The sequence below is a fragment of the Anomaloglossus baeobatrachus genome, chromosome 9 (assembly GCF_048569485.1).
Source record: "Anomaloglossus baeobatrachus isolate aAnoBae1 chromosome 9, aAnoBae1.hap1, whole genome shotgun sequence".
NCBI classification, from domain to species: domain Eukaryota; kingdom Metazoa; phylum Chordata; class Amphibia; order Anura; family Aromobatidae; genus Anomaloglossus; species Anomaloglossus baeobatrachus.
Window position 1 is genome coordinate 40,479,831 of NC_134361.1, and position 20,398 is coordinate 40,500,228.

General features: G+C 40.4%; 1 protein-coding gene across 4 annotated transcripts; it reads left to right on the plus strand.

Moving 5' to 3' along the window:
• The first annotated feature begins 1,250 nt into the window (after positions 1-1,250).
• LOC142251107 (cytochrome P450 2C16-like) lies at positions 1,251-13,716 on the plus strand. 4 transcript variants are annotated; one of them, XM_075323620.1, is made up of 10 exons: positions 1,296-1,478; positions 5,490-5,655; positions 7,595-7,744; positions 8,211-8,371; positions 8,456-8,636; positions 9,221-9,240; positions 10,328-10,445; positions 11,182-11,369; positions 11,476-11,617; positions 13,535-13,716. In XM_075323620.1, exons 1-10 carry the CDS (start codon positions 1,296-1,298, stop codon positions 13,714-13,716), a joined length of 1,491 nt encoding a protein of 496 aa, XP_075179735.1. The 4 variants fall into 4 exon arrangements, with proteins under 4 accessions (XP_075179733.1, XP_075179735.1, XP_075179734.1 ...); XM_075323618.1 differs by lacking the exon at positions 9,221-9,240 and having other exon boundaries at positions 1,251-1,478; positions 8,456-8,632; positions 10,304-10,445; XM_075323619.1 differs by lacking the exon at positions 9,221-9,240 and having other exon boundaries at positions 5,490-5,649; positions 8,456-8,632; positions 10,304-10,445.
• Positions 13,717-20,398: the final 6,682 nt, after the last annotated feature.

The following is a 20,398-nucleotide window of genomic DNA, read 5'->3' on the forward strand; positions in this document are numbered from 1 at the left end:
CAAGGGCAAGATGAGCAGCATTCGAAGAAACACAGCTCCTGAGACCCGTGTCTCAATGACAGAAAATTAGATTGACCAGAAGCACATATAACAGAGATGTGAAAAGTAGATGACATGAAAATAAATCAATCTCCATGTCAAGGACAAGATGAACTGCAGTCTAAAGAAACACAGCTCCTGAGACCTGTGTCTCAACTGACAGAAGACCAGATTCATCAGAAGCACACCTAACAGCTTTGAGAAGTATATGAAACGAAAATAAATCCTCCTTCTTGGCTGATAAAGCACAAATGATTTTTGTCTCCAGCCTCAGTCCCCTATGCTCACGTACCTGTAGAGAAAATACTTTTTTTAACATCACTTTTATGGAAGCTCCTGTATGTGTGCTTACACCAGTGCTCCTCTGTCAGTTGAGACACAGATCTCAGGAGCTCTGTTTCTCCAGACTGCAACCAACCCAGACACGTGACTAGGATGTTTTCATTACAATCTAGGGCCATTTTATTACATTTTTGGAGAATACCTTTAACGTGCTAAATAGAATTTAGAATAAATAGGAAGAAAATAGAATAAAGTCTGACTGCTGGATCAGACTACACAGAGGTGTTTTGTAGTCTGTTACCATGGAGGCTCATAAATGTTCATAATAGCCTTAAGCCTATATATAAAATAATTTAGAGCAATACATCCCTTATACAAAAATGATAATGAATAGGGATGATCAAATACTTCGATTATTCGGCTTCGCGAATATTTTCCGAATACCTCGCCGCTATTGGACTATTCGATGCGCAATGTAAGTCTATGGAAACCTGAATCGTTCCGAATAGTTGTTTTTCGGGTTTCCCATAGACTTACATTGCGCATCGAATATTTGCGAATAGTCGAATAGCGGCGAAGTATGCAGAAAATATTTGCGAAGCCGAATAATCGAAGTATTCGATTATCCCTAATAATGAACCCAATTTTAACATTGATTTTTAAAAATATAATAAATGGTAATATGTACTCTGCTTTTACCTCTGAAAATGTCCCAGACTTAAAGAAACGGGTTAATTAAGTTTTCCTTAATCCTTCCACTTACAACACAATGAGTCACGCTCCTACCACATGTTTCTCTGTTATGGCATTGTCATTGGATCCCACACAAATATCTGAGTACATATATAAGCTTGAAGGTGGCTATTAAGTAACCTGGTATCAATTGTGCCAAATACAACCCTCTTTAGGGATCAATTCTATAAATAGTGATGATACACCTATTGCTACAAGTAATTCAGGAGAGAGTTATCAAAATGGACTTCTTCGGAGTAACAACTCTGTTACTGATCGCTTGTATAGTCTTCATTCTTCTAAGCATAATGCAAGCCAGGAAAACAAAAGGCAGAGGTAAAATGCCACCAGGGCCAACCCCATTGCCTATCCTGGGCAATATTCTTCAAATTAATGGTAAAGAAGTATTTAAGTCACTGAATAAGGTAAGTTTTAATAATTCCAGACCATGTATCAACAGGTAATCAACATGTCAGGAATTATGAAGGCAAAGAATTGTAGATGTATAAATTACCAAATAAAAAGGGGGAGGGGTGCTCTTGTAAATAATCTAAAGAATGAAATTTAAAGGGGCTTTCCCATAAACAAAGTTCATTTTAAAGTTTGTTTTAATCAAAAAATCTTGGAATAAAAATACTTTCCGCAATTGGATGTGTTTTAATAAATGTTCCTGTGTTGAGATAATCTTATATATGTGACCCTGCTAATGTATGTACTGTGTAATGGCCGTGTCTGACCGTACAGAGATGTGGTCTGATCATACCACATCTCCTGGGCAGGGAAGGAGACAAAAGAGTATAAAGACTTTACAACATGGGATCACAGCTGATTCTTTTTGGGAGGTAAAACATTTTCCTGCCTGTTATTAAAAAATCTTTTACCTCAAAGAAAGAATTATTTGTGATCTTGTGCTGCAATGTCTGTATTCTTTTTTACTTCCTCCCCTGCCTAGGAGATGTTGTATGATCAGACCATGTCCCTGTACGGTCAGACACAGCCATTACACAGTACATAGCAGGGACACATATATAAGATTATCTCAGCACAGGAACATTTTTTTAAACACATCCAAATGTGGAAATTATTATTATTCCAAGATCTATTCATTAAAAATTAAACTTTGCCCATGAACAAAAGCCTTTAAAGACATCAGGTTACTTGTTAATAATGTGATTGGGTACAAAGCTACAAATTCAGGATCTTGCCTCCATGAGAATATGGCTGGGCAGTCAGTTAATATAGAACTTATAAATATTTTATACACATCATGGTCTCCGTAACACCGGTAGTCTCTTTGATAAATTTTGAGGATAAAAGAATTAATCTCTACAAAGGAAGTTTACATTGGCAACTGGAAACAGACCAGGGAAACACATTGGTCTTCCATCTGTGGTATGTCCGCCACCGGGGGGTAGATATTCTGTCTCTAGGTATATACACATTGTCATCATATTGTAATTTTTTTACAATATATAACCTTAGCATCATCTGTACTTTAATGGAATTTGATTGAGGATGAGGTACTTTATTTAAAGGATTAGTCTAAACTCTTAAAGTTTTCAACTAACCACACTATAGATCAGTGGTTCCTAAACCCCAGTCCTCACGACCCCCAACAGGTCATGTTTTCAGGATTTCCTTACTATAGCACAGGTGATGCCTTGATAATGATTCCGTCACCTGTTCAATAGTAAGGAAATCCTGAAAACATGACTTATTGGGGGCCATGAGGACTGGAGTTTGGGAAACCCTGCTATAGATGATGATTGATAACCTATAGATCAGTGGGCTCCAACCACTGGGAATCCAACTTGTCCTGAGAGCCAGGTTCTAAAATGACACATAGGAGGAATCCCTCAGAGACTGAAAGGATCTCTGCTATGTCCCAGCAGGGCATTTCAGATCCCCCCTCTCAGGATACATGGGGGTCCATCTGCTCGGACTGCCAGTGTTCAACTATTCTTTCGATAGTCATTGGAATGTTGGGAATAACCAAAGAATACTGAGAATCTAAAGCCTAGTTTAGCTATTCATTCCCTTATGTATGTTTCCCTTGTAAGGTTATGATGCAATCTAAAGTATTGGTAATGTAATCATATATAATACTACTTCAAAGCATGACTATAATACTATATTTACTGAAAGTGCTAAAAGAATAACATAGAAAAGGAGAATCATTGATCTATCGGCAGCAGCCTGTTGATTGTTTTCAGGTTACATCAGCAGTTTATGTTCTTAGCTGCATGGATTAAAAATTATTTAACTATATAACATTGGTGTTGGATTACATAATATGTAAATCCTCAATAATTGCCGTATTTACTATGTTAAATTTCTCTGCTTCTGAACAGTGCCAAGAATCAATGGAATACAAGCTATCGCCTCTTATCGAGCACTATATCATTGAGATATTGGTTAGCTCATTAAAGAAGAGCTGAACCCACGATAAACTCTAGAATAAATGTATAAAATGTAAATTATAATCTACTTCTGTTTTTGATCTCCTTTTTGAAAATAGGATTTAAAACTTAGTATAGTAGAAAAATATAATTTGACAATAAAGGGGTTGTCCACTTCTCGGGCAACCGCTTCTCAAGCTCAATCTCCGTGTTTGCCCCTTTTAAAATAAAAACACTTATACTCATCTCCAGTGTTGGCACTGTTCTTCCGGTGCCTGGATTGCTCTTTCGTGGTTACTATGAGGTTGTTTAGAAACACCAGTTAATAGGTTTGAGTGAAATACAACATAAATCCCTATCTAAAATTTAACATTTATTGATAAATATATAAAAGGTTAAAAACCACAATACACTTAGCTAAAACAGCCCAGTGCACAGAAGAGAGAGGTAAACTCAGTCCCTACAATATCCACTCCCTCCTGTGCCCTACCTAGCCATGGAGGTTGGCACCCTAAAGATACGATGTGGCACCCCCACTCACCGAAGACTGTCCCTGCTATGACCCTGTGAACCCCTAAGGTCAAAGATAAAGTGCAGAGCGCAATTATAAAGTGATAACGTGCATTGTGCAAAAAATGGGGTTCACAATAACCTCCTCCAGATTCCGGAGGTCACCAGTGTTCTCAGAGAGAACCTATACAAAAGCAGGGACAAAAATCACTTAGTTTATTACTGCCTCTACGCGTTTCCCCAATCCTTGGTTCATCAGGAGGCCGATAGAATAATGTGGCTAGATACACCAGTAGCAGCTACCATGCTGCCAGATATTCATGATACTAATCAATAAATGTTAAGTTTTAGATAGGGATTTACTATGAGGTTGTTACGTCATAAGAACCCCCCCGCTCAACTGGCACTGGCTTCAATCGCCTTCCTGCCTTCGGACGTATCAAACATCAACAGGAAGTGAGTGGCAGCCGCATCTCTGACTTCCTCTTTGATTCATCCAAAGGCTCAGAAATGGAAGGCAGCGCTGCAACGGCACCAACACCAAAGGTGAATATGAGTTTTTATTTTATTGGGGGCATACACTCAGATTGAGAAGGGTCTGTCCAAGTAGTGTACAAGCCCTTTGACAGTTTGGTTGCCCCTTTTTTGGATTTAAGGGTTCAAAGGAATTTTTTGGTAAGCATGCTCTATGCTTGTAACGTAGGGGATAAACAGTGGCTCGGTAAGGGTCACATTTGCCTTGGGCTACAGGGTAAAATAAAAAAAAAAATCTAACACCACAAAATTATTATATTCTGCAGTTAATTCAAAGAACAGAGAAAAAAATCGTTTATACAGTTTTTTGACAACCTTCACTATCAGGAAAGTTTAATCAGAAAATGACTTATTATTTCAATTTGATTTTAATATATATATATTTTTAAACACTATTGAGAATGCTTTTTTTCTCTTTGTCATATTGCTATCTATATATTAAAAAAACAAAAAAAAAACAAACAAATCTTGCATTTGTTTACAATGGCCATTAGGCCTAATTTTAGACTCCTACTACTTATTCTTCACATGGACATTAACAGCAACAGATTTAGTCAGACCATATTTGTTTGTTTAGACATGTGCTATAACCTAGGCACAGGTCATTGTGAACTATAACCTATTGTGAATGGTGGTTTCTGTGTTGTGTTCTGTATGTAAAGATGTTACTTTTCATTGTAATGCTGTCTCTGATGATAATGAGACTGCTGAAAAGTCAGCTGTACAAAACAGGAAGTATGAGTCTAGTATTATATTAAATGGACTGTGTGCAAAATTCTCAAAGTTCTGATTTTTCACATGGAGAGAAATATAACAAATGAAAAATATTACAATTATTAAAAAAAATACAATCAAATGTGATTTAAACAATAGGTCATTTTCTGGTGACACATTCCCCTTAAAGTCAGACTTGGCATTCATTACATAACAAACAATTGTTTGACAATTCATGATGAGTATTTTATCGACCTGTTTTGCTCGTGTCCCCACTAGCTCAGTGAGAAGTATGGACCAGTATATACCATCCATATGGGCACGGATCCCGTTGTGGTCCTGTGCAGTTATGATGCGGTGAAGGAGGCTCTCATAGACAATGCCGAGGACTTCGGTGCCAGGGGACACATGCCACTTCTGGACAGGATATCTTCTGGAGGTCACGGTAAGAAAAACACATGTATAGCGGATTCAATGTTAATTATAGATTTTGCTCATAATAATGTTGTATAATTTCCAGTCAATTCCTAACTCAGAAAACTAAATTAAAATGTGTATTAAAGCAATGGCAGACACGTCGATCTTATTGTTATGTTTTATTAGATATTTTCTTGCTCGTCAGTTTAAGGTGCACAATAAAATTTTATTGGATCAGGAGGGGTTTTGTGGGAGACACAGTTCACACATGCACATACTATGCTTATCCAGACCCCGGAGAGATGTGCTGTCTGGATCTTATGTACACAGAAGGCCAGGCATGAGATTGGTAATTAGAGTAAAGCAATTATTCCATTACTCTCGTTAGTGTTACAGGGGCATCAATTAAGCCATTGCTCTCTTGCCACTAGTCTAAAGGTACCGTCACCCTAAGCGACGCTCCAGCGATCCCACCAGCAACCTGACCTGGCAGGGATCGCTGAAGCGTCACTACACGGGTCGCTGGTGAGCTGTCAAACAGGCAGATCACACCAGCAACCTGACCTGGCAGGGATCGCTGGAGCGTCGCTGCACGGGTTGCTGGTGAGCTGTCACACAGGCAGATCTCACCAGCAACCAGTGACCAGCCCCCAGCCAGCAGCGACGCATGTAAGCAATGCTGCGCTTGGTAACTAAGGTAAATATCGGGTAACCAACACGATATTTACCTTGGTTACCAGCGCACACCGCTTAGCGCTGGCTCCCTGCACTCCTAGCCAGAGTACACATCGGGTTAATTACCCGATGTGCAGTCTGGCTATGTGTGCAGGGAACAGGGATACGGCACTGACAGCTGAGAGCAGCGGACGCTGGAAACGAAGGTAAATATCGGGTAACCAAGGAAAGGGCTTCTTGGTTACCCGATATTTACATTGGTTACCAGCGTCCGCAGAAGCCGGCTCCCTGCTCACTGCACATTCACTTGTTGCTTTCTCGCTGTCACACACAGCGATATGTGCTTCACAGCAAGAGATCAACAACTAAAAAATGGTCCAGGACATTCAGCAACAACCAGCGACCTCACAGCAGGGGCCAGGTTGTTGCTGGATGTCACACACAGCACCATCGCTAGCAACATCACAAAAGTCGTGCCTCAGCAGCGATGTTGCTAGCGATGTTGCTTAGTGAGACGTGGCCTTTATTCTGTGGATGGTGATAGTAGACCCAGTGGACCCTTCACCACATGCAGCCTCAGGTTGATGGGCTTGGCCTCAGGAAAATACCTCCACGAATGCACAGTTAACATTGGGGGAATGTATAGTTCAGGGGCCAGGCTGAAACCAGAGGGATGACTTGGGGTACTTAGAACACTGACAAGGGGATGGTGGTTGTTGCCAGCTGGAGCTGCATAAACGTGCTATGGTCGTAGCATCCATCATCTGGGATAGCAAAGGCCTGTGATTGTAGACCATACTGCCAAGAGATGCAAAAGCTTTTGCCAATCAAAACTTGGAAGACAGTGGGTATCGCTGGTATAGGTGCAATGGAGCTGCAGGTCCTGGTTTGGAATCTCGTGGACTGGGGGCATCTTGTTTTGGCCATCTACCTGAAATTCCTGTAAGACTGTGGATGGAAGGAAAAAAATAATTGCCTCATTAACCTTCCTAGGTGATTAATACAACCCACAACATTGGATCTTGACATAGAATTTGGCCCTACATTCGGGGGCTTCATTAGGACTTACATCAAAACCACTGCAAAACGGAATTCGGAAATATGTTTTGATGGGGCCATAAACTATATTGGTGCAGACGAAGTCACCGTTTGCTCTTTCATGCATCATTTTCAGCTGTGTACGCCTAATAGGGGCTGGCGGCAAGGTTATTAGGTGGTCCCAGGGCTGTTGATTTCTTAGTTTCCCGAACAGCCAATGATATTACTATCAATTATATTATAAACTTTTTTAGGGGTGGTTGGCAGTAATGGTGAACGCTGGAGACAGTTACGCCGCTTCTCTCTGATGACATTAAGGAATTTTGGAATGGGAAAAAGAAGCATTGAGCAGAGAATTCAAGAAGAGGCCCAATTTCTTATGGAAGAATTTCGAAAGAGCAAAAGTGAGAACTAAATAAAAAAACATACACCATAAAAAATTGTGCTCAAACGAAAAGTGTTCTGTGAAATTAAGTATTTTTATTTTTCATTTGACTATCCAACTAAAATAGTTTCTAGATTATCTACTAAAGCAGACTTAACTATCTGAGACTTCCTATTTTCTATAGCTCACTTGTCAGATTTGCTGTGTAGACTAGGACAGAATTAGCAGAGTCATATTTTTATAGTTTGATAATGGATGAGTTGACAGCTATATTTTAATTTTGGGGGCCTAGCTAAGATAAGATATTTACACTATACACACAGATTACAGATATAGCTCTCCTGCAATTACCTGTTTTCTAGAGGAGGAACGTTTACACCATCACTTTCTGAAGACCATAATATTTTTTTTACACACCCTACTGCAGTCCTCAATAACTAGAACAAGAAAAGGTCCTAATGTAATTGCCTCTTCTCCCGTGACAGGCCAACCATTGGATCCAACATTCTATTTTGCCAAAGCGGTTTCTAACGTCATCTGTTCAGTGGTTTTCGGAGATCGATTTGAGTATGAAGACAAAGAATTTCTGAGGCTTTTGGGTCTCCTAAATGAAGTTTTTAAAGGTTTTAGCAATGTTTGGGGACAGGTAAGGAGGGAATTGCTTCCAGTCCAGAAATATTTTAATCCAAAGCTTTAGATGCCATGACTTCACTACATCAATTTCTTTCAGATGTACAATGTCTATCCGAAAATTGTAGGAAAGATGCCCGGACCTCATCATAAACTTTTTAATGCTATTGATGGTATTCAGGAATTTATTAAACAACGTGTGCAAATGCATAAGGAAACTTTTGATCTCAATGATCCTCGGGATTTTATTGACTGCTTTCTTATTAGAATGGAACAGGTAAGTTCGTTCCATAGATGTTGCATAGAGTTCTAAGTGGGGGGACACTATGAGGGCGCATGCTCAAGTCCTGTGTGTGCATGAGGGAGACTGAGGCAGAGCACCAAGAAGTCAAAGGAAAAATGAGAAAATGCCGGCACAACCATCCAAAAAAATTCAAAAATATTATTTAGAAATCCATAAAAATAAAGAAAAATAAGAAATAATTTTACCTTGCCCAAGATATTGATATACAAAGTGTTGACTGGTATTAAGCAAAGTCTAGCTTTGCCTGTGTCTTACATGATTTAGGTAATATAAAAATTAATAAGATTTTTGGTGCCCAATAATTTGCCATATTGATTTGTTATGGAAGATTACAAACAGCTAACATTTTTATGGAAACTTTTGAAATCCATATCAAATCATTAAGATTATAAATGATACATGTCGGCAACCCATAACTCTGATATCAAGACATTAGCTGCATTCACAGTGACGCTTAAGGCCCTGTCACACGGGTTGATATATCGTGCGATCGCATAAGTGATCGCATCTGCCCCTGCCGTTTGTGAGTCACGGGCAATTTGTTGCCCGTGTCGCACAAAGTCGGTAACCCCCTGTCACACGTACTTACCTCCAGAACGACCTCGCTGTGGGCGGCGAACATCATCTTCCTGAAGAGGAAGGGACGTTCGGTGTCACAACGACGTCACACAGTGGCCGCCCAATAGAAAAGGAGGGGCGGAGATAAGTGGGACGTAACATCCCGCCCACCTCCTTCCTTCCGCATTGTCGGCGGGATGCAGGTAAGCTGTGTTTGTTGCTCCCGGGGTGTCACACGGAGCGATGTGTGCTGCCTCGAGAACGACGAACAACCTGCATCCATGAATGTGACCGACATTATGAAAATGAATGACGTGTCAACGAGCAACGATAAGGTGAGTATTTTTGCTCATTCACAGTCGCTTGTAGCTGTCACACTCTATGATATCTCGGACGATGCCGGATGTGTGTCACGGAATCCGTGACCCAGACGACATATCGCTCGATATATCGTACCGTGTGACGCCGCCTTTACAGTCTTAATAATCTGTAGAAATTTTTTCTACTTCAATAAAATCACAGATGCTTCAAACTTTTTATTTACATACCGGAAATAAAAATTGACATACTTTATTGGCCTGTCCAGTCGTTTCCGGACAATTAATAACCATCAGCTATGCTTCTGTCTGCATCAGGTTATCTATAATAGAGGTGGTCACATAGGAAAACTGATAGTGTGGTACCGTAATGACCTGCAAACACATTAGATGAAAACAAGCCAACTTCCGGTTGCTCATCAGTTGAGTAAATGAGCATTTGTCAATAACTCCAAACCAATGACTGACTAGATCAGCCAATATTGGATATTTTTAGATAATAAAGATGTCAGTGTGAATCATCAGCTGAAAAATTCCAACATGTCCCACGAATGTTTTGAATGATGGCAACTATTTGTTGGGCGGTCAACAGTAAAAAAGAATGATCAAATGCTTTACAAAATCACCCAACCCGATAATCATTAGTTATTGTCAAAATTGTCTATTTTGTTTGCGTTTTATTTTATATGAATTGGCTCCTGAAATGTTATATTTTTCAAGTGAATAACACTTTCTTCAAGCATATAAGTTTTTGTACTTGTCTCCAAAGGAGAAAGACATCACCGACACTGAGTTTCACATGGAGGCCATTGTCAATACCACATTTGACTTGTTTGGAGCTGGGACAGAAACAGTCAGCACAACCCTGCGTTATGGACTGATGATTCTTCTCAAGAATCCGGATGTTGAAGGTTGGTAAAGTTCATGAAATACTAAGAAACTTCAACTTCCTACATTACTTCAAATAATTCAAGAGTCCAAAGGTGGCGTTACACTCTACGATTTATCTGACGATATGTCGTCGGGGTCACGGATTCCGTGACGCACATCCAGCATCGTTAGCAACGTCGTTGCATGTGACACCTTCGTGCGACTCCGAACGATCGCAAATAGGATGAAAATCGTTGATCGTTGACACGTCGTTCAGCTTCAAAATATTGTTCTTCGTTTGGAAAGCAGCAGACATATTGCTACGTTTGACACCCTGCCAACAACGAACAACATCCACACGACTGCCTGGGTCAAACAATATATCGCTGAATGATGTTGCGTCGTTTGTGAGATCGTTACATGTAACCACTAATAAACGACCTATGTGCGATCTCGGCAAATCGTAACTACGATCTGGGCATGTCACATCGTTTAAGAGATCGTCAGATAAATCGTAGCGTGTAACGGGGCCTTAAGTCAACCAAGCTACTGGCTTCTTTCAGTATAACTGAATTTTGCAAAAACTCAAAATTGACACAAAAGACCAATTAATTCAGCAAGACTTGGGACAATTTCACTCCAATTGATGACCTCACAACCAACCAATGTCCCTACGGGAATTTTGACTCAAGTGGAAGGTAGTCCGATCCATGTAATCCTGGTCTTTAACTCAAGTTATCTTAATATTTATGCCCCACTTTTCTTGCATCTCTACAGAACGCATCCATCAAGAGATTGACAAAGTGATTGGAAGAAACAGGGCTCCATGTGTAGAAGATCGATCTCGTATGCCCTATATGGATGCTGTAATACATGAGATTCAAAGATATATTGACCTCATACCAATGGGAATCCCACATAAAGTAATACGAGACCTGAAGTTTAGAGATTTTCTTATTCCAAAGGTAAAGCGGTCCCGTTCTCCATATCTCAATAGTCTAATGACATTAATTAGAGATAAATAGATGATTGTAATAGTTATAAATTCTGTAACTGGATTGTTTTTTCTAGGGTACAACCATCTACCCAATGCTCAGTTCTGTTCTACGAGATCCAAAACAGTTTAAATACCCAAATCAGTTCAATCCAGGACATTTCTTGGATGAAAACGGCAAGTTCATTCGCAATGATGGATTCATGCCATTCTCATCAGGTAAGTGCTTGAAATTAAGATGCTAAAATGTAAGGGTCATTTTAATTTTTATTTAATAAATTAATAGTTCACATGAACATAAGAAAGCTTTTTTCTTCTCTTGGACTGATCATTCTCAAAATTCTCAGTTTGGGTAAAATCTGTGAAGCCAGATTCAATTCTACATAGAATCTTATCAGCAGCAGCTGTCATCTCATATCTCAGTAATGGCAACGTTTTTGAATTTTGAAAATTTTTTGAATTTTGAAAATGAAAGATCCAAGAGGAGAAAAAGCAGATTTTTCTATTAATATATATTACAAAGTTTCTATTTTCATGTGTAATATTGATTTATGAAATAAAAATTACAATGATGGTTGTGGGTGTGCTAACATGCTAAGAGGGCGGAATGAGCGCAGGAACTAACACCCTGGATCAACATGTTAGGCTACGGGTTGAACTAGATGGACTTAGAGTCTCCCTTCAACCTTAAAAACTATGATACTATGATACTATGATACCCTTACGACTAGTCGCTGGACTCATTAGCATCTCATAAAGGATCTTTAGAAATACATTTTTGTGGCGCCCCTGCGGCCTCAGGCGCCACAGGGTACTGAACCTCACCCGAGGTGCAGTATTCATCACGGATACGGAGGAGGTCATCACCGGTAACAACCACACTCAACCAACACATAACACGGGGGTTCTGTCACTGGGACCGGGCTAGGGTAGGTACTGGGGTGGCCATCATGAGGTATGGGACCTCATGCCCACTAGTTCAGGGACCCGGGAGGTGGGGCACCCACAGGGGAAGTCGGGAGCCATCTGACACACTACAAGCAGTTAGCATCGGACAGCGTCCGAGTTAGGTCGGACTCCGGAACGGACAAACAGGCAAAGGCACAGAAAGTTCAGGGCCCGTGGTCTGGAGCTGGAGGCTCGACACGGGTTCTTAAGAAAGAAGGGGGATCCCAGGGTTCGCGGGGAGTGTAGAAGGCACCCATGACCCGTTCCACGGCCCAGGAGATGGGGTGGAGGGAAACCATAGAAGGGAGATGCACGGAAGGAACCACCGGCCATGACCACCAAAGTATCCGGGATTGGCTGAGGCCCATCACAGCGTAGCCTTGTGCTCCAACGGCATTGTGTGACCAGTGAATAAAAGACCTTGAACTGTTCCGCCTCTCTCGTCTTGTCACTGCCGGCGCCCTCACCATCGCAACGCCGTGCCATCAATGGCTGAGAGACTACTACCACCATCCTCCCTGGGGCCTAGCTCTGCCTGTGGAAAGCTGAACCATCAGAGCTGTGTTGTCAACCGCCCCAGCAGAGAAGTCTGCAGCGGCGGCTGATACTGGCTGCACACCACAGGTGGCGTCACTGGCATCGCGAACAACTATTCCCATCCTCCCCATCTCCAGCCTTTTATTGACACCCGGGGTCACGGAACTGGGCAAGGCCACCGTGGCATCCCAGGAGAAGCACCACGGCCCGTCAACGAGTAATGCCCGACCCTGTGGGCGTATCATTTTTCTAAAGATCTCATTATCTATGATGCTAGATTGTTAGGCAGGGATTAGCAATATGCATCCAGAACTGCTTGTGGCTGTGGGTGCATATTGCACCTGACAGGTTCCCTTTAATAGAGGGTAGGCCCTTGTTCATGACCTCAATCATTAGCTTTAGCTGTTACATCAGATATTCTTCTCAACAGATCCATTTACTTCATTAAAAGAAAAGAGATTCTCAGAAGTTGACAATTTATTTAAAGTTTTACCAACTGCCAACTCGGACTTACCCTAATATCCCACCTGAAATCCATACATTTTTGGCACTATCGCATTAGCAGCACTTTTAGAGATGATATCTAATATTTTTCATATTTGGGAGATGGAAAGTCATTGTTGATTTATCGAATATCTCGTTACTTTCCAGGAAAACGGATCTGTCTTGGAGAAGGTCTTGCAAGAATGGAGCTCTTCCTGTTTTTCACAACCATTTTACAGAACTTCAGCCTCCGGTCACCTGTGGACGTAGAGGAATTAGACTTAACACCATTAATGAGCGGATTTGGAAATTTTCCTCATTATTACCAGTTGGCTTTCATCCCACGTTGATTCATTTTAAACTATTTTAATTACATTTTTTTCTACTTATAAGAATTAAAGGGAATCTGTCAGCAGGTTTTTGCAATGGAAGCTGAAAACAGCATGCTGCAAAGGATAACACAGAATTCAGGGATGCCTGTCTTATCACAGTCCAATCTGTTGTTTATTTGCTATGTATGTTTAAGCAGTTTCTGCCATGTAAGCTGAAAACAACATGCTGCAAGGGTTAATACAAAGAATTCAGGACTGCCTGTCTTGTCGTGCTCCGATCTGTTTATTTGCTATGTATGTTTAAGCAGTTTCTGCCATGTAAGCTGAAAACAACATGCTGCAAGGGATAATACAAAGAATTCAGGACTGCCTGTCTTGTCGTGCTCCGATCTGTTTATTTGCTATGTATGATTAAGCAGTTTTTGCTATGTAAGCTGAAAACAGCATGCTGCAAGGGTTAACACAGAGAATTCAGGCATGCCTGTCTTGTAAAGGTCCATCTGTTGTGTATTTGCTATGTTTGTTTAAGCAGCAGGACTTATCACTGCTCCGACAACAATGTCACACGCAAGGCAGTCCGGCACGTCCCTCTTCTGACTGACAGCTCATTGTCAATGTACAATCCCTATACAGAGCCTGGTGTGGGCAGGAATAGCTATCTCAGCTCTGCTACATGGATAAATCTAACAATTCTGATTGTGTCAGAATGGCTGCACCCAGTAATCTAAGTGATACATAGTTGGATTCAGGATCTCTTTGCCTACATCATGCTGATCTCAGATGAGGTAGCAAAAACCTGCTGACAGATTCCCTTTAAAATTTGGAAGCTAAGAGTTATTTGGCACCTGCTGCAATGACCCTTTCAAATGAAAAAAAAACAAAAAAACGTTCAATCAATTGGTTTCTCCAGACAGTGATAGGATTCCTGGGAATCTGTTTGACCATACCCTTATCAAAGGTATTTCTAGCAGCATTGACTGCGAGTGAAGATTTAATCCACCACATGTCGCTGCCACAAGTGCTAAATGGGCACTTGCAGTAGTGGAGTGTAATGAATGAATGAATAATTAATTAATTAATTAATTAATTAAATCTACAGTCATGCTGCTACTAAAACCCTGCACAAGGTTATTTTTAAAGCGATTGTCCAGAAATATATATATATATATATATATATATATATATATATATACACTTATTCATATATATATATATATATATATATATATATATATATATATATATACAGTACAGACCAAAAGTTTGAACACACCCCTTAATTCAAAGAGTTTTCTTTATTTTCAGGACTCTGAAAATTGTAGATTCACATTGACGGCATCAAAACTATGAATTTAAACATGTGGAATGAAATACTTAAAAAGTGTGAAACAACTGAAATATGTCTTATATTCTAGGTTCTTCACAGTAGCCACCTTTTGCTTTGATTACTGCTTTGCACACTCTTGGCATTCTCTTGATGAGCTTCAAGAGGTAGTCACCGGAAATGGTTTTCCAACAGTCTTGAAGGAGTTCCCAGAGATGCTTAGCACTTGTTGGCCCTTTTGCCTTCACTCTGCGGTAGAGCTCACCCCAAACCATCTCGATTGGGTTCAGGTCTGGTGACTGTGGAGGCCAGGTCATCTGGCGTAGCTCCCCATCACTCTCCTTCTTAGTCAAATAGCCCTTACACAGCCTGGAGGTGTGTTTGGGGTCATTGTCCTGTTGAAAAATAAATTATGGTCCAACTAAACGTAAACCGGATGCAATAGCTTCTTTGAAGAACCTAAAATATAAGAAATATTTTCAGTTGTTTCACACTTTTTTAAGTATTTCATTCCACATGTTTAAATTCATAGTGAAGCCTTCAATGTGAATCTACAATTTTCAGAGTCCTGAAAATAAAGAAAACTGTTTTAATTAGAAGGTGTGTCCAAACTTTTGGTCTGTACTGTATATATATATTTCTGGATAATCTGTTTAAAAATAACCTTGTGAAGGGTTTTAGTGTTTTAGTAGCAGCATGACTGTAGATTTAATTAATTAATTAATTCATACACTATATATATATATATATATATATATATATATATATATATATACATATATATACATTCATACATACATACATATACATACATACATATATATATATATATATATATATATATATATATATATATATACACACACGCACATTTTTATAATGTTTTTAATTTTCCTAATTATGGGGTTGAAAATATAGAATACAAACACATCCCAATATAAACCCCTCCCAGGCCCAAGCACTTCCTCCCTGCTGCTGCTCCCATTTTTTGTCAGTGCTCCAGCACACTAAGGGCCAAACAGCCGATACGCGGGCTCCACAGCAGGCATCATCTACATCAGCTGAGTACGGTGATGCACTGCAGTGGGGCAATTTCACCACTGCAGCCTGTCAACAAAGATTGAAGCAGCGGTGGAGAGGCAGTGCTTGAATGTGGGGAGAGTAAGTATTATGATCTTTGCTATTTTCTATATTGTCAACCAAAATATATATATATATATATATATATATATATATATATACAGTTAGGTCCAGAAATATTTGGACAGTGACACAATTTTGGCGAGTTGGGCTCTGCATGCCACCACATTGGATTTGAAATGAAACCTCTACAACAGAATTGAAGTGCAGATTGTAACGTTTAATTTGAAGGTTTGAACAAAAATATCTGATAGAAATTGTAGGAATTGTCACATTTCTTTACAAACACTCCACATTTTAGGAGGTCAAAAGTAATTGGACAAATAAACCAAACCCAAACAAAATATTTTTATTTTCAATATTTTGTTGCGAATCCTTTGGAGGCAATCACCGCCTTAAGTCTGGAACCCATGGACATCACCAAACGCTGGGTTTCCTCCTTCTTAATGCTTTGCCAGGCCTTTACAGCCGCAGCCTTCAGGTCTTGCTTGTTTGTGGGTCTTTCCGTCTTAAGTCTGGATTTGAGCAAGTGAAATGCATGCTCAATTGGGTTAAGATCTGGTGATTGACTTGGCCATTGCAGAATGTTCCACTTTTTCGCACTCATGAACTCCTGGGTAGCTTTGGCTGTATGCTTGGTGTCATTGTCCATCTGTACTATGAAGCGCCGTCCGATCAACTTTGCGGCATTTGGCTGAATCTGGGCTGAAAGTATATCCCGGTACACTTCAGAATTCATCCGGCTACTCTTGTCTGCTGTTATGTCATCAATAAACACAAGTGACCCAGTGCCATTGAAAGCCATGCATGCCCATGCCATCACGTTGCCTCCACCATGTTTTACAGAGGATGTGGTGTGCCTTGGATCATGTGCCGTTCCCTTTCTTCTCCAAACTTTTTTCTTCCCATCATTCTGGTACAGGTTGATCTTTGTCTCATCTGTCCATAGAATACTTTTCCAGAACTGAGCTGGCTTCATGAGGTGTTTTTCAACAAATTTAACTCTGGACTGTCTATTTTTGGAATTGATGAATGGTTTGCATCTAGATGTGAACCCTTTGTATTTACTTTCATGGAGTCTTCGCTTTACTGTTGACTTAGAGACAGATACACCTACTTCACTGAGAGTGTTCTGGACTTCAGTTGATGTTGTGAACGGGTTCTTCTTCACCAAAGAAAGTATGCGGCGATCATCCACCACTGTTGTCATCCGTGGACGCCCAGGCCTTTTTGAGTTCCCAAGCTCACCAGTTAATTCCTTTTTTCTCAGAATGTACCCGACTGTTGATTTTGCTACTCCAAGCATGTCTGCTATCTCTCTGATGTATTTTTTCTTTTTTTTCAGCCTCAGGATGTTCTGCTTCACCTCAATTGAGAGTTCCTTAGACCGCATGTTGTCTGGTCACAGCAACAGCTTCCAAATGCAAAACCACACACCTGTAATCAATCCCAGACCTTTTAACTACTTCATTGATTACAGGTTAACGAGGGAGACGCCTTCAGAGTTAATTGCAGCCCTTAGAGTCCCTTGTCCAATTACTTTTGGTCCCTTGAAAAAGAGGAGGCTATGCATTACAGAGCTATGATTCCTAAACCCTTTCTCTGATTTGGATGTGAAAACTCTCATATTGCAGCTGGGAGTGTGCACTTTCAGCCCATATTATATATATAATTATATATTATTTCTGAACATGTTTTTCTAAACAGCTAAAATAACAAAACTTGTGTCACTGTCCAAATATTTCTGGCCCTGACTATATACACTGTATATACACATACATATACACACACACACATACATATATATATATATATATATATATATATATATAACCCCTTTAAACACCTTTCGAGGTCTTCGAGCTAGTACTAGCTGCAATATTATTCGGCCTTTAGAACAAAATAAAAATATGTACAGGTGAAAAAAGTTAAATAAAATTGTATAAAATATGAATAGAATATAATGATGATGTACCGTAATTAATGATTACTTTTCTTAATTAAAAAAGTAATGTATTTTTAGAAAATAAACTATGTTGTGTAATAAAATAAATGTGTCACGGTGTCAGTGTAAATGTACAGTAGTTGTGGAATTATCTTAAGCGCAAGATTTAGAAAAATGCACACAGGCATGTAATGCATTAATTCATTATAATGTAATCATAAAAAGTTGTATTTTTACACATTCAATAATACAGTGTTTCGCCTGCTATGGGCTTCATCATGGGCTATATGTTGGGTGTATTACACATTAATTCAAGATGACCATAAAAGGTCTCTGGAAGGTATATTTTGACACACAAAGAAGGGACCATGAAATGGATTCATAATGAATTGTGTATGGATATTCAGAGTTATTGCCATGTTCATGAGCTGATAAAGGCTGTCAGAGAATTTGGCAGAGATTAAGGATTGTATAAATGAATAAATAAGTAACCTACCACTCGAATCACCCAACACACTAAAGCGGGCTTTACACGCTACGATATCACTAGCAATTGCTAGCGATATTGTACGCAAAAGCACCCGCCCCCGTCGTGCATGCGATTTTGTGTGATCGCTGCCACAGCGAACATTATCGCTACGGCAGCGTCACACGCACTTACCTGGTCGGTGTCGTCGCTGTGACTGCCGAACAATCCCCCCCTCAAGGGGGAGGGACGTTTGGCATCACAGCGACGTGACTAAGCGGCCGGCCAATCAAAGCGGAGGGGCGGAGATGAGCGAGACATAACATCCTGCCCACCTCTTTCCTTCCGCATTGCCGGTGGACGCAGGTAAGGAGACATTCCTCGCTCCTGCGGTGTCACATACAGCAATGTGTGGTGCCGCAGGAGCATAATCAACCATTACCGATTTTTGAGTTTGGGACGACCTCTCCATGGTGAACGATTTTCACCATTTTTGAGGTCGGTTAAGGTCACTGGTCAGTGTCACACGCTGCGATATCATTAATGACGCCGGATGTGCGTCACTAAGAACGTGACCCCGACGATAAAACATTAACAATATCGTAGCGTGTAAAGCCCCTTTTAGGGTCCAAAATCTAGGGATTATATAAATAAAACAAACAAGTCACCTACCACTTGAATCACCCAACACTTCAAGGGTCCACATTCGCTCCAATGCTGCAGCTGATAACTGAGCACAGCTGACGTGTGCATTTATGACATGGGACCAGTGACTGCCTGCAGAGGTCTGCAGCAACTCAGACTGTAGAGCTGTGACTGGCAGCATCTAAGAGGGAGGGGTAAAAGCAAAGGTTCTAAGAGAAGACTGAAGAATTACACAATTGCACTTCAAGCAGAGATTTCACATATTACACTTCAAAAGCAACAAATGTGAATATCTCTGCAATGGAATGATGTAGAGCTAAACGAAAAAAAAGTTCCAGAATTGAGAGCGCTTGGAGATTTTTTTTTCCAACGTAGGAGACTCAAAGGGTTCTATATGTTTTAGAAAAGATGTCTTTTTGTATATACAAGAACATTGGTATATCGGTTTTGGAGGGTAACTGTTTATAGTTATTTACTTTATCTGTTGGCCCCAATTCACATGTTTCTGGAGTTAAATCAGTAGTTTCCCTTCTTATTGCAAGGGTGACCTTGAAGTTCTAATTAAAATCTATACTATTTTTGCATTGCTCTGTGTATTTTCCTTCTGTTTCCATAAATACTTGAATGTGATTGTGACCCATGAAAGTCGGCACTGTAGGGACTTGCTGGAACCTATACATAGCCTCTTGATCCCACAGTGCTACTAATGGATTTACTTATCTATTGATGAACGAGTGTGATCAGTACTACTCGTCACTTGATTGAGCATCAGGGTACTCGGTACGTTCCATACTCGGGCGAGTATCGGGGGTTCACTATATTTTTGGTTCCCAGCCGGGTACAAAGAGGCAGCTGGGGATTGGGGGCAGCCCGTACCTGCCTACAGTACCTGGCTAGCATACAAAAATATGGCAAAGCCCACGTCATTTTTTTGGGGTGGCAAAAAACTCCTGCATACAGTCCTGGATGGAGTATGCTGAGCCTTGTAGTTTTGCAGCTGCTGTCTGCTCTCCTGCATACACTAGTGGATGGAGTATGCTGAGCTTGTAGTTCTGCTTCCCCTGTCTCTCCCTCCAGCATACAGTCCTGGATGGAGTATGCTGAGCCTTGTAGTTCTGCATCTGCTGTCTGCTCTCCTGCATACACTAGTGGATGGAGTATGCTGAGCCTTGTAGTTCTG